This window comes from Morchella importuna (genome assembly GCF_003444635.1).
Source record: "Morchella importuna strain M04M26 chromosome Unknown Morimp01GS001, whole genome shotgun sequence".
NCBI classification, from domain to species: Eukaryota; Fungi; Ascomycota; class Pezizomycetes; order Pezizales; family Morchellaceae; genus Morchella; species Morchella importuna.
In genome coordinates, this window is record NW_025763398.1 from 2,822,725 (window position 1) to 2,836,036 (window position 13,312).

At 45.6% G+C, this 13,312-nt stretch overlaps 4 protein-coding genes across 4 annotated transcripts; 2 read left to right on the forward strand and 2 right to left on the reverse strand.

The window, feature by feature from the left end:
• Positions 1-1,476: 1,476 nt before the first annotated feature.
• On the reverse strand, positions 1,477-2,567 carry LAJ45_00717 (uncharacterized protein; the record flags this gene model as incomplete). The annotated part of the gene is made up of 2 exons (XM_046110318.1): positions 1,477-2,430; positions 2,493-2,567. 2 exons carry the CDS (start codon positions 2,565-2,567, stop codon positions 1,477-1,479), a joined length of 1,029 nt encoding a protein of 342 aa, XP_045977011.1.
• A 2,011-nt stretch (positions 2,568-4,578) lies between these two features.
• On the forward strand, positions 4,579-5,478 carry LAJ45_00718 (uncharacterized protein; the record flags this gene model as incomplete). The annotated part of the gene is made up of 3 exons (XM_046110319.1): positions 4,579-4,939; positions 5,017-5,334; positions 5,408-5,478. The coding sequence occupies 3 exons, from the start codon at positions 4,579-4,581 to the stop codon at positions 5,476-5,478; spliced, it is 750 nt and encodes a 249-aa protein (XP_045977012.1).
• A 366-nt stretch (positions 5,479-5,844) lies between these two features.
• LAJ45_00719 (uncharacterized protein) lies at positions 5,845-8,698 on the reverse strand (the record flags this gene model as incomplete). Its single annotated transcript, XM_046110320.1, has 9 exons — positions 5,845-5,993; positions 6,053-6,229; positions 6,285-7,347; positions 7,404-7,690; positions 7,743-7,942; positions 8,002-8,149; positions 8,208-8,305; positions 8,461-8,480; positions 8,558-8,698. 9 exons carry the CDS (start codon positions 8,696-8,698, stop codon positions 5,845-5,847), a joined length of 2,283 nt encoding a protein of 760 aa, XP_045977013.1.
• A 3,087-nt stretch (positions 8,699-11,785) lies between these two features.
• LAJ45_00720 (uncharacterized protein) lies at positions 11,786-12,423 on the forward strand (the record flags this gene model as incomplete). The annotated part of the gene is made up of 4 exons (XM_046110321.1): positions 11,786-11,800; positions 11,900-11,959; positions 12,035-12,231; positions 12,297-12,423. 4 exons carry the CDS (start codon positions 11,786-11,788, stop codon positions 12,421-12,423), a joined length of 399 nt encoding a protein of 132 aa, XP_045977014.1.
• Between the last annotated feature and the right edge of the window lie 889 nt (positions 12,424-13,312).

Below are 13,312 nucleotides of genomic sequence, written 5' to 3' on the forward strand. Positions count from 1 at the left end.
GCGAAAGAAGCTCTGGGCAAAGGGCAAACACATCATACATCATACTTACTAGGGACCCAACCGGCTCTAACAGTCACCCCGACTACCACCTTACTATACTCTTGGGAGAGATGTAGAGGTGATGGCTGGCTTGAGGGTGCCCCCCCTCCCACCTTATACGGCCCCTCCTTTCCCTCCTCTTCTCCTCTCCTCATGGAGGATGCAGCCTGCTATTGGTTCTCTGGGCTGTTACGGGGGCCGCGTGAGAGGGTATCGCTGTTATTTCCCTTCCATCTCCGTGCTTGCTTCCCCGGGCTTAGACTTTCCTTTGTTCTCTCTATAAGATCGATGGCATACATGTAGCTAGTCTCCCACTGATCTCTAAGCTCCAGCTGCCCGAGGGCCGAGGAGAGTCTAAATCACTGTTCCCCCTCCCAATTCTTGCTCTCTCCGTACGGGGAGCTAGAGCTAAATGAAAATGAAAAAGACAAGAAATAAACGGTGGATACATGTAATTACAAAGTATACCCCCCTGGATCTCTCTTCAGAGTGAGCTCAAAGATTCATAAGGTAATGAACTGGGTGGGAGGCCGGAAGCCCACCAGTAAAAGGGACCAAAATAAAAGAAAAGGGACAATGGAATATATACTCGACTCTTTATCGCTTGGACAGGGCACAGGGGTCAGCGTGGGGTTTAGTGAATAGAAGGACAGTTATTTTTGGTTCTTCAATCCTCTTTGTTTTCCCATCTCTTCCTGTCCGTCAGTGCGTACATACATTCGAACTGTATACGTAGTTTCCTTTCTCTTCGTTTCCCTTGCAATAAATGGTCTCTCGCACATACGACACCCAATACGTATTTGACCCCAGTTCTTTGCATATATATATCGTTCCTCATAACCCAGCCCCCTCTTCTTATTGGCTTTGCTGCCTGTTGCCCGCAGACATCACTCGACTTTTTACTCCTACCCAGCGTGAGTGCCCCAGTGTTATTACGTTTGGCCAAGTCCCACAAAGGCAGGCTGGCTGTGCACTCTGGACTGCATAGAACCCCAGAGAGTGATATGCAGGGAATATCATCTGAGGGAACGGTAATGAAGAATCGTCAAGAAACCATACAAAAAGAAATCTTTACGCGGGGTTCACAGTCCTCTAAACACAGCTTACAAAACCTGCAACACAGGTAATGTTTATTCCCCACACCTTTTCCAGTTCCATTTTTTTGCTTTGGTTTTTTTTTTTTGGTTCGCGCGCAGAAATCCTGAAGGAACGCATCTGCAATTCACGAGTACGTATGTAGAAAGACAGCCGTTAAAAAAAAAGAAAGAGAAAGAAAAAAAAGGGAATAAAAACTACCAGCCATCTGCAAACCCGTGTCTCCTCGTAAGGAAAGGAAAAAAGACAAACCACGCTAACCCAAATCCCTACACATTTGTTCTATTATTCCTGAGCCATGCATCGTCACTCGTAACCCGTATTGTTCCAATAACCATTTGCTTAATAGACTGGTCCGCCTACATGACCACCCATTGGTGCACCCATCTGCTGCGCCCTGACGGCAGCATCCATTCTAGCTCTTTCCGCACTGGCCTGCTGTTGTCCCTGCTGTTGGGCTAGTCCAGCCCGAAGCTGCTTCAGATCGTTGAACCATGGGTGTCTCAGTGCGTCTTTAGCACTGACACGCATCTCGGGCCTAAGTTGTAGCATGCGGCTCAACAAGTCAAGGCCCATCGGGTCGACCTGAGGCAGAATCATACGCAGATCTTGGGTAGCGTAAACGTGAAAGTTACTTCTGTATTCAGGGTACTGCGAGATCCCAGGCCATGAGCGCTCTGAAGGAGTACCCATCAGCCGGAAGATCTTCTGCAACTGATCCTCGTTGGTTGTTCCGGGGAAGAGTGGACGTCCAGTGTACATCTCAGCCATGATACAACCAGCGGACCAAATATCAATGCTGGTATTATAGGTCCTGGACCCAAGGAGCACGTCCGGCGCACGGTACCACAGAGTCACGACCTCGTTAGAGAAGGTGTTTACAGGAATACCGAAGGCACGGGCCAGACCAAAATCAGCCAGTTTAAGCATTCCCTTGTTATTGATGAGAAGATTCTGAGGCTTCAAATCACGATGCAAAACACGGTTCTCGTGGCAAAAAGCGATCCCTTGGAGGAGCTGGTGCATGAACGACTTTATGGTGACGTAATCCAATGCGCCGCGATCACCGCGGTGGTCCATATACTTCTTCAAGTCGCGATCCATGAACTCGAATACAAGCATGAGCTTGGACTCGGTGTGGATTACATCATGTAATGAAACGATGTTTTCATGTTTGAGCTCTTTCATCAAGCTGATCTCACGAATGGCAGTGGATGGAGTTCCCTCCTCACTGTCAAGGTGAATTTCCTTGAGCGCGACGAGCTCACCAGTTTGGCGGTTTCTCCCCTTAAAAACCTATTGCGCGATATGGTCAATCATCAACTCTGCCAAGAATTTGGGGAAGTGGCGGCTTTTACCGTAGCATATGTACCCTCTCCCAACTTCTCGAGTTGCTGGAACGAACTGGGGTGGCGTTTTCCGGATTGATCCATTGTTCTATTTGTAGAAGATGAAGAGCTTTTTTCTACGTGTGGCCCTTCTATGGGAGTGGTTTTTCTACTCTTCCGAGCTCTGTTTTCTTCGCCGTCCTCGTCCGGGCCTGTTGGCTTCCGGTTGTGCTTTTTCTCTTGCTCGTCTAGTTCCTCTTTAAGATTTGGAGAGCAAGGGCCTATAGACTTTAAGGCAAATGTTGGCCGCCGAGTGGTTGTGTATCGGGAGTCCCAGAGGAGGGATGAGACGGTGGAAAGCGGCGAGTGTCCGAAATTCTGGGAAGCGGGAGCAGGGGCAGTACTATTCTGTGGCTGATGGTGATGGTTTTCCTGGGAGTTACTGACTTGATCTCTGGTGACTTGCGAGTGAGGAGGCGGTGGTTGGTTCTGAAGTGAGGTAGTCCTAGTCTGGGAGGGAGTGTCCGACGTCGACGGGTTGCGGGGAGAATCTGACGCCAGCGGGGGCTATTTTAGGTTGGTGGTAACAGTAAGAGGGGCGGTTAAGGACAACAAGCGCGGCAGTTGCAGAAGAAGAAGCAACAAGTCGCAGACAGAGATAGGCAGGGAGGTGTATGTAGGCAAGGGATGGAGCAGGAGCTGAACGAGTGATGAGTGGTTGGAAGTGGACAGGAATGGTTGAGAGTTAGACAACGGGCAGATGGGTGGTTGTGATAGTGAGTGGTGGGTGGTGGGTGGTGCGCAAGCTGATGATGGTTGGCTAAGGAAGACGATGAGGAGAAGAGCTGGCGGGATTGATTGTGCGCGCTGAGGTAGAGGCGTGTTTGTAGGCTCGCACTTAGGCTCTCTATCTTTTTTACCCCTTCCTTCTTCTCAACCCTCGCCCCTCCCTCCCCGCTACCGGTATGAGTCTTCACTTCTGGTCAGTGCACGGCTGAAACCCTTACCGTTCTTGTTTGTGCCTGTATGTTCTACTCTATCGGTAACTACATGTACCTACCCTTCCGAGGATAAACCGGTAGAACGCATCTCCACATCTTGTTCTATCTATGTATCAAGTGTCGCAAAAACACCACCCCTCTCAGCTACACAGTGTAACGACCACTTGGAAGTCATCTACCCCTCCAGTTGTTCTACGTACTGTACCTACCAGCAAGAAAGAGATAATACCCCTCCTTCAACCGTGCTTTTTCCTTCTTCCTCTCCTCTCGCTACTGTCACATTCACGCACGGCAATTCGCCATTCCCTCCTCATCCCCCACCACCGTCATTTCTTAATAATTTCGCGACAGCTGACCTTTTTTTTTTCTTTCGTACATACTCTACTGGAAAGCGCATCTACATGCCTCCTCCGGCCACATTCCTATAATCTCATATCCCTCAGGAGTTACATAGGTTTCTGTTTTTCCACGCGCGCGACGAATCCTGCGTGCAGATCTCGACCCCTGCGGTTACAGCCCCAGGCCTCAAAGTGGGAACGAAGAAAGACATGTAGGGTAATTTGTAGAATGTTCCTCCCCAAGGTAGAAATTTCGAGAAATCAAAGCTGGAGTCAACGTCGGGCAGACTTTGCTTCCGTGCTATAGTGCATTTAAGTACATACTAGGAGATCGAATCATATAGTATCATTCGGTGCTCTACAACTCGAGGTTTAGACTATATTACTGGGTATCACCCAGACTTTGAAACTTTCAGTGTAGATATTTGGTCTTATCCCCAGGCCTTTTTAGCAGTCGGGGAAATCAGTAAGTATTATCACCATAGGTTACTAGAGCCATATATCATGGTTCGATCAATTGCAAGCTGTTACTTCATCAGGATGCCGAGACTACACGTAGATACATTTAGTCAAAATCTTTTATGAATCTGATTCCCAGTAGATATAATACAGGTAGCCTAGGCTAAATATGACGTTGACATTAGAAAGCTCATTGCGTAGCCGCCGAATAAAGTAGCTTAATCATCGAGTGATCACTCATGCCGCAAGCTACCAAGCTCACAAGCTCACAACCTTCTATCCCTCCAGGAGATAATAACCATTCAGGCTATATTAGAAATGGCGTTCTGCTGTCAATCCCCTTCCCACAAAACCTGCACCACCAGCAAAGATGAAGCCATCGACGCCAATCCCCCCATTAAAGATGAAGCCACTGACGCCAAACCCACGGCCAAACGAGTCCGCCGCACACCATATATCCGCTGGTTCGGAGTCACACACCCAGACCTTCCCCCGGCGGGCACTGCACCAAGTGTCTCAATCCCCATGGTGAACCCCATCCCGGTGGCTCTAGGAATTTCTGCGGAGAAGAAGGCAAAGCACATGCTCAATCCTCGAGTGCACCTCGTCAATGCAGCCCGTCATGACCCATTGAATCCTGATCGTCAGGCGATTCTCATGACAATCACTGCATGTACTAGTCAGTTCACTTCCCTTGTATTGACGGTTTATCGTTGCTATATTGCATGACTAAATTGAGACGTGCTCTTATATCAGAGGAACCTACCCCTTCGTTCGAAGTTGGCAAGATTACATTCTGGTTCTCGCTATCAATTCCATATCGGAAGGATCTTCTTATACAGCTAGTAGAACTTGGAGTAATGCAGTATACCGGCTGGAAACTAAGCGATCCTCCCGCGCTAGAGGTCCGTCTACTTCTCAGAGGAGACCAATGCTCTAGACCATGTTGTGGCTGTGGAGACTGGGAACAACTTGATGAACCAGACAAGGAAACCGGGAAAAGAAGGTATAGCAGGTTATTGAGATGCAGTGGATGCCTTCAATGCTTTTTTTGCTCTAAAAAGTGTCAAACTCGTGAGTTCGTCTCAAATTTTACAAGTGTAATAGAAAGCCAGAAGGCTAACTAAATATCGCACGGATACTTAAGTTCATTGGGATGACCATTCTAAATACTGCGGTGTCATTAGACAGGCGTATGGTGATTCGCTGGTATATTAAATAAAAGATGTAAATAAAAAAAACAGGTATTTACATGTAATTGGTCAAAGACTTGTTTAGAGCAATTCAGTCGCTAGAATCTCACAACTTTCACATACTTTGCTTGGAAACCTGCTTCTTAAACCCCTTCGGGCATTGACTAGAGCAAGTTTAAGCTTTCCTAACTTAAGAACATTGAGGTACACGTCCCAAGGTAGGCGCTGAGCATTGGAAGAAAAAAGGAACCGATACCGTAAATTCATCACACCGAACCCAACTATTTCCCCACCCACTGGATTGAAAAGAAAAAGAAAGAAAAAATTACAAGCCAGAAAAGAGAACAAAGAGAAGCTTTTAAAAGAAGAAAATATGGCAACATGAAAACGTTTAGTCAACCTCCTCCATTGAGCTCTCAGTGGCAGCCGCAGGAGTCTCAGTAGCTGGGGCAGCAGCTGCAGGAACATCATCTTCCTTCTCCTCAATCTGCAGACCAAGAGCGATGAGGCGGTTGACACGCTGGGCAAAAGCGTTGGGTTCTATCGAAAGAATTAGCAGCTATTACACAGAATAAAAGGGGTCATTTATAAGCACTCACCATCCAAAGTAAACCCAGAAGTCAAAAGAGCGGTCTCAAACAAGAGAGTAGCAATGCTTGCGACAGCCTTAGAGGCACCTTCCTCCTCAGCCTTTTCCTTCAAAGCCTTGACGATGGGGGACTTTGGTGAGATCTCGAAGGTCTTCTTAGAAGCCATGTATGAGCTCATAGAGGTGTCTACGTTGGTGTTAGATCAGAGCCTAATTTATAATTGAATGATTGTTGAACTTACCACGCAGAGCCTGGGACTTCATAATACGCTCCATGTTGGCTGACCAACCGAACTGACCAGTACGGATAGCAGCGGGTGCGTCAACCAACTTGTGCGAGACGACAACCTTCTCAACCTTCTCGCCGAGGACCTCCTTAAGAGTCTTGGCCAAGCCTTCGAAGGCCTTCTCTTCCTCCTCACGCTGCTTCTTCTCCTCCTCGGTCTCTTCAAGCTCGAAGTCTTTGGTGATGTCCACCAACTTCTTACCATCGAATTCCTTGAGCTGAGTCATGGCGTACTCGTCAATGGGGTCAACCAAGAAAAGAACCTCGAAGTCCTTGGCCTTGAGAGCATCCAAGAATGGAGAGTTGGTGACAGCCTTAAGTGATTCACCAGTGATGTAGTACATCTGCTTCTGGTGCTCAGGCATGCGAGTGACGTAGTCAGACAATGAGGTGATCTCATCACCAGACTTGGTCGAGTGAAAGCGAAGGAGCTTAGCAAGCATGGGGCGGTTCTGGGAATCTTCGTGGATTCCGAGCTTGATGTTCTTGCTGAAAGCAGTGTAGAACTTGTCGAATTGTTCACGGTCCTCGGCAATCTCGTTGAACATCTCGAGGGTCTTCTTCACAAGGTTCTTCTTGATGACCTTCATGATCTTGTTCTGCTGGAGGGTCTCACGAGACAAATTGAGTGGGAGATCCTCGGAATCAACAACACCCTTGACGAATCCAAGCCATTCAGGGATCAAGTCAGTGCAGTCGTCAGTGATGAATACACGGCGAACGTAGAGCTTGATGTTGTTCTTGGTCCTCTTAGTCTCGAAGAGATCAAAAGGAGCACGCTTGGGAACGAAGAGGATTGCGCGGAACTCGAGCTGACCCTCAACAGAGAAGTGCTTAACCGCAAGATGGTCTTCCCAGTCGTTTGAAAGGGACTTGTAGAAGGCAGCATACTCCTCACTGGTGATGTCTGAGGGGTTGCGGGTCCAGATGGGCTTAGTCTTATTAAGCTCTTCCTCCTCCTCTTTCATTTCCTTGATCTTCTTGGTTTTTTTCTCTTTCTTCTCGTCATCCTCGTCAACCTAAAAGTGCATTAGTAATAGCTCAAGTAGTATAAATATAAATGGAAATTCCTAACCTCTTCGATCTTAGGCTTCTTGTCGTCACCGTCCTCAACCTTGGACTCTTCCTCATCCTCATCAGGAACTTCCCTCTCGACCTCCTTGGTAACATGGAGATAAATTGGGTAAGAGATAAACTCGGAGTGCTTCTTTACAATCTCCTTGATCTTGGCCTCCTCCAGGTATTCTAGGAGACCGTCCTTGATGTGCAAGACGATCTTGGTACCACGGCCGATGCGGGGGCCGTCGGTATCGTTCTTAATAGTGAAAGAACCACCAGCGGCAGATTCCCAAATGTATTGTTCTAAAAATTGAGTCAGTTGAGTAGTGGCAGATGCGAAAAGGTGATAACCTACCGTCATCGTTTGACTTGGTGATAACCTCGACCTTGTCAGCGACAAGGTAGGCAGAGTAAAAACCAACACCGAATTGACCAATCATGGAAATATCGGCACCAGCAGAGAGGGCCTCCATGAACTGCTTGGTACCAGATCTGGCGATGGTACCAAGGTTGTTAACAAGGTCGGACTTGGTGAAACCAATACCAGTGTCACGACTAGTAGTTAATCATGTTAATAAGAGCCGGAATTATGGGGAACGATAGTAGGGCCATACATTGTGAGTGTCTTAGCCTCCTTGTCAGGGATGATATCTATCCTCAGGTCCTTCTCATGCTCGAGTGCAGACGGATCTGACAGAGAAATGTAGCGGATTTTGTCCAAGGCATCAGATGCATTGGAGATCAACTCTCGGAGGAAAATTTCTGAGAACAAAGTTAGAAAAATGCGGAAGCAATGCTTTTTCTAGTGATTTCGACTTACCCTTGTTTGAGTAGACCGTGTTGATGATCAAGGAAAGGAGTTGGGAGATTTCGGCCTGGAATTCAAATGTCTCAGCCATTTTTATGATTGTTTGCTTTCTATCTCAGAAGAATTTAGTTAGCACATTGGTGTTGGATAAAGGGCGAAAAACGATCCAGCTCATTCTTGCGTCAAACTCATCGCGAGTGATCTGCAGAGTTGTGCCATAGGACCAGGCAGCAAAAGAAAAGTGCGGGGCAGAAGGATAACTCACTTTCTCGACTCTATGGACCTCTAAGAAGCACGTAACTGAGATGAAAGTTGAGATGTGAGAGTAAAGTAATTCAGGGAAGCTTGGGAGAATAGATCACTGGTGAGAGGGAGCGGAGAAGGAGGAGAAGTTGGGGAGAGGAAGGAGAATTTAGAGGAGAGTCGTTAGTGCCAAGATCGAAATTCGAAGAGTAGATTCTAGTAGCTTCCACCCAACAAAGCCGCAGGGGATGCCCCACCATGCGTACCTACTGCCCCGCGGGAACTGAAAGAGAAACTCACAGAACCTCAAGAGATCTGTTTAAGCTGGAACGGGGAAATCCGTGGCCATAATTCTACATGCGAGTTTAAGGCTGCCAAAAAAAATTCTTTATCAAGACATTCGACCCTCTTCGACCGCGTTAGTGTGTTCCTCAGCCCCGCCATCTTATCTTATCTCACAGCTTTGGATTGCTCCACAAGGTTCTTTTTGTTTCTAACACTTAAGGTGAGGTTCAACCTGGCCAAATAAGCAGATAGAGTAATATGCTTCAATCTAGTTGAGACTCAAAAACTTCTGCCTCATCTAACAGCTATGTATATGCTCAGAACTGCTGGCCGCCACAAACATGATCATGTTGAAGGCAGTCGCGTTCCGGATGAGGCTCCGCTCCAAGGCTGCTAAGCTTTCTTGGCGGGATTCAGAGATGTTTTCTGATCTAGACCACAACGTATCCACACAACCCTTTCGGGACCTTTATTACATAAGTACTAGTTCATATGCCCATGATCTGGCGTAGGTTTACGGTCGTCAAAGTAAGGATCAAGTTGATCAAAACTTAGGATCAAGGTCCTCGCCCAACTTTACGTATTAAAGTGAGTTCCAAGGGTTACAGTTAAGTTAGCTCTCATTGGTTGCGTAGCACACTTGATTTTGATCTTGATCCTGACGTGACTTGGTCCTCACTTTGGGACCGTTATGGGAACATACGGCATACATACGAACAAGGAACTTCTGAAGAACACCTGAAACTGGAATACTATGGTGGAAATAGAAAATTCTATATCAAAAAAAAAAATTCAGTAACCAATCAGTTTTCACGCCTTAACGCTAACACAAATACCAAATATGTACATGTATACATGTATAGCATCGTGACATAAGTCACTGACTTCGTGCCCCGAACACACCAAAAAACGGCGAAATCAGTCCTTTTCAAATAGCCCCAGCACCCACAATTTTAAGATATAACTTATGCCAATTGATAGAATACAAATTAACGATTAGAAAAATCATCTAGAAGCTCTTAATTTAAAAAATAAACACTGTAGCATTGTGGGGAGAGCCTTCAAGTTGTGTTCGGTTGTTCTCAAAAAATCATGCCAAGACCTCGAATTTGTATGGGATCTTGGCAAAATTCGATCGGATTTCAAAATTTGCAAATTCAAGGCCCCATAACTCTCCACATATTTAATTAAAAGATCTACAGCTCAGAATATATGCTCCTTTATAGTGTTTCTTCCTGTACTGAAAGTTCTATGGTAATTGATAAAGAATTGAGGGTTCGAAAAGGTGCCCATTTTGGCCAATTTTGGTGTGTTTTGCTTCAGGTCGGTGACTTATGTCCAAGAACTATACAGCGGGGGGGGGAAATTATTGTAGAAACAGGGGTCTAAAAACAGGGTTTAAGTGGCTGACTCGGCCAATGGGACTCTTCCCATACTTCTACAATAATTTTCCCCCCCGCTGTATGTTCTACCCCAACCGATTCACTGTGGAAGTGATATCAGCCTAGCGACTCACCAACGCACATGTACCTACTCCCAATACCTAGTAATAAGCATACACGTACAGGTATTCACATAATCTTTTGAGGCGCATATTACATGTACTTATAATCAACGAAGTGCAGCCTATAGTATTTAGATGTATATAAAAGGTCCACTATATGTACCCAGGGGTACCCAAAAGTGATGCAACGGCTTGGAAATATAAGGTGAGGTCTTAGTGAATTCGCAACCACGTTACATGTAATTTCTTCCATTTTGATGTGATTGATGAATTCTTCATAATATCTTTACTTTACATACTATATATCGCTGCTTCGTTAAAGTCAAAGTTGGGTTGCATGTGGTTGAAATCGTGAGTACATGTAGTAAATTGAGTCGTTGCATCACTTTCCGGCACCCCTGGGTACATCATATAAAACACTATAATCTATAAATGAAGTATGTATGGCCATACTACATGTAGTGGAAGAAGCTGAAAGGTCAAGGGTACAGTCGTCCTCCACATGACCGGATACCTAAAAAGCCACATATGATCTACTGTACCGAACGAGTTTTGGTGATCCGAATTTGAATTTCACACAAATCTTATCTGCTGTACCGAATAGTTTGCGATATCGAATGGATATTTAGATTCGTTATATTGAAAGTCAACTGTGCCCTTCGAATTCCAGCTATGTTTTCAGCTATATAACATTTCTAGAAAGCTTACGATTTTACGGTCATGTTTCTCGAACGGACCGGCTTATCCACTAATACATGTGCTCAACAAAAGCACGTGACACTCAGAAAACGTCTAGAAGTAAAATGACATGCTTGTAAGTTTTCCCACTCTTTTTAAAGAATATTCTAGCGCAGACCCTGTGTATGCGAAATCTTTCATAATTATGTACCTAAATGTATATATTTTGCGTCTTCACAAGACAGTAAGGTCGCATGGCCCAATGGCAAGGCGCTTGACTACGATTCCTCATCCATGACTTGCGTGATGTTGAAGGTAATCAAGAGATTCCAGGTTCGACCCCTGGTGCGATCAAAAACTCCACCTATTTGATGGGTTGTACTATATACATGTATGTTTGTGTTTTTGTAGACGCTCTTCTTTTTATGCACGTGAAGGCTTTTACCAAAACGCCGGGCATGCGCCCATTTGGATCTTGTTAACAGTTCGTATACATTTCCTTTGAGGTTGAAATGAGACACAATGCGTCTTTTAATATGTAAAACAAAGGCCTAAGTGCAAAAGCTATATCTAATACGCCCTTTTAATGTCAGTGCTTAATGCAATTAATGGATTAAAAAAAAAAAAATGTCAGTGCTTACAAAATATTAACCGAGTGATACACTGTGCAGATGAGTGTATTTCAGAGTTACCCTGATGACGCACAGGGTAATAACCCTGTGACTGTCGTCCACAGTCTAGTTAACACCGCCAAAAAAAAGTTCACGACAATCGCCTCGCCTTCGAACAGCCAGCACACCCACAAATAAGCCCATCGACCTTCTTACAGAGCGCAGGATATACAAACTTCTTTGCGCATTCTAAAGAACAATCAATTCCAATGGCCCCAGTCACCGTATGTATACACCACACCGCTTTGCTGGTCACGGCCGCCTGCTTTTGCGGGTTGGTTGATGATATTTGATCAGTAGGCTGAGTGTCATGAAATATATAGAAGTCCACCGCCGGAAAGGCCACCAAGAAGGGAGGAAAGCCTGAAAAGGTTACCCAGAAGGTAAAGAACCGATTGGTCAATTCCTACCCTGAAGAATCGGCGCCGGACCAACATACTAATATACCAATTTTATAGTTTGTCATCAATGCGTCCCAGCCCGCATCTGACAAGATCTTCGACGTTTCCGCTTTCGAGAAGTTCCTTCATGACAAGATCAAGGTCGACGGCCGTGTCGGTAACCTCGGCGAAACTATCCAAATCTCCCAGGAGGGCGATGGAAAGATTGTTGTCATTTCCCACATTCCTTTCTCTGGACGCTACTTGAAGTACCTGTAAGTTTACCTCTTGCCTGTCATAATCTAATGAATGTTTTACTGATTTCTCTTGAAATCGATAGTACCAAGAAGTTCCTCAAGAAGAACCTCCTCCGTGACTGGCTCCGTGTCGTTTCCACCAGCAAGGGTGTTTACGAACTTCGCTTCTTCAACGTCGTCAACGATGGCGATGAGGAGGATGACGAGTAAAGGATTGTAACGGGCTCTTCATGGTATCGAAAACCATGTGTGCAACTAGAAGTAACCTTCGACACCCACCCATCCCCGATACCATGGGCAGAGTGTTAAAGGTCTCCGATTTTTTGTCTTTTTTCTAGAAGGGATTGAATTGTATATAGTTAAAAATATCATTTCCTCCAAATCGGTTTACTGATAGCTTGACTGAACTGTTGATATCAATTGCCATTATCCTACCTGCCAATGGTTGAAGTTGCGTTTTCCTTGATTCTTCGGCCAGTCCCATGGCCCTCGCGTGCCTTTGCGCGTGAGCACCTACAGGTTCAGTACCTCATATAAAAGTGTTTATACTTGTTTATTTGATGGCCTGAATTATTCTGTGGGCACTCATACATGTAATTAAGGTTGTAGGCCTTATTATCTTGTATTTTGTTGACTGTCTAGCTCCATTGGCCCAGGGAGGATGCACCTATCCTTCCCGTCCCTAAACTACATGTATGTACCAGCTCCAACCTTTCTCCCCATAACATGGTCTACTATTTATAGGTTAAGAAATCCTGTGGTCTTATCGCACAGGGTCCAGTCTTTATCTTAGCACCACCTAATCCTAGTGGAATATTTAGGTTCATTCTAAACTTATCTAGGAAAACACCTTACATCCGAACTCCGACGTCCGAACGACATGTCTCTCTTTAGTTCATCCTCCTATTATTCATGACTCTGCGGACTCCTTAGGCCCAGGCACAGCTCTACAGTAGATACACACAACACAGGAACACATCGTCCATCGTCGAGACCGATCTTCAGCGCTACTAGCTAGTATATACTTGAGCTCGAAGTTAAAGAAATGCTCATTGGGCCACAATGCTAATCGTTCCCAAGAAATCCGGCCGGTGAACTT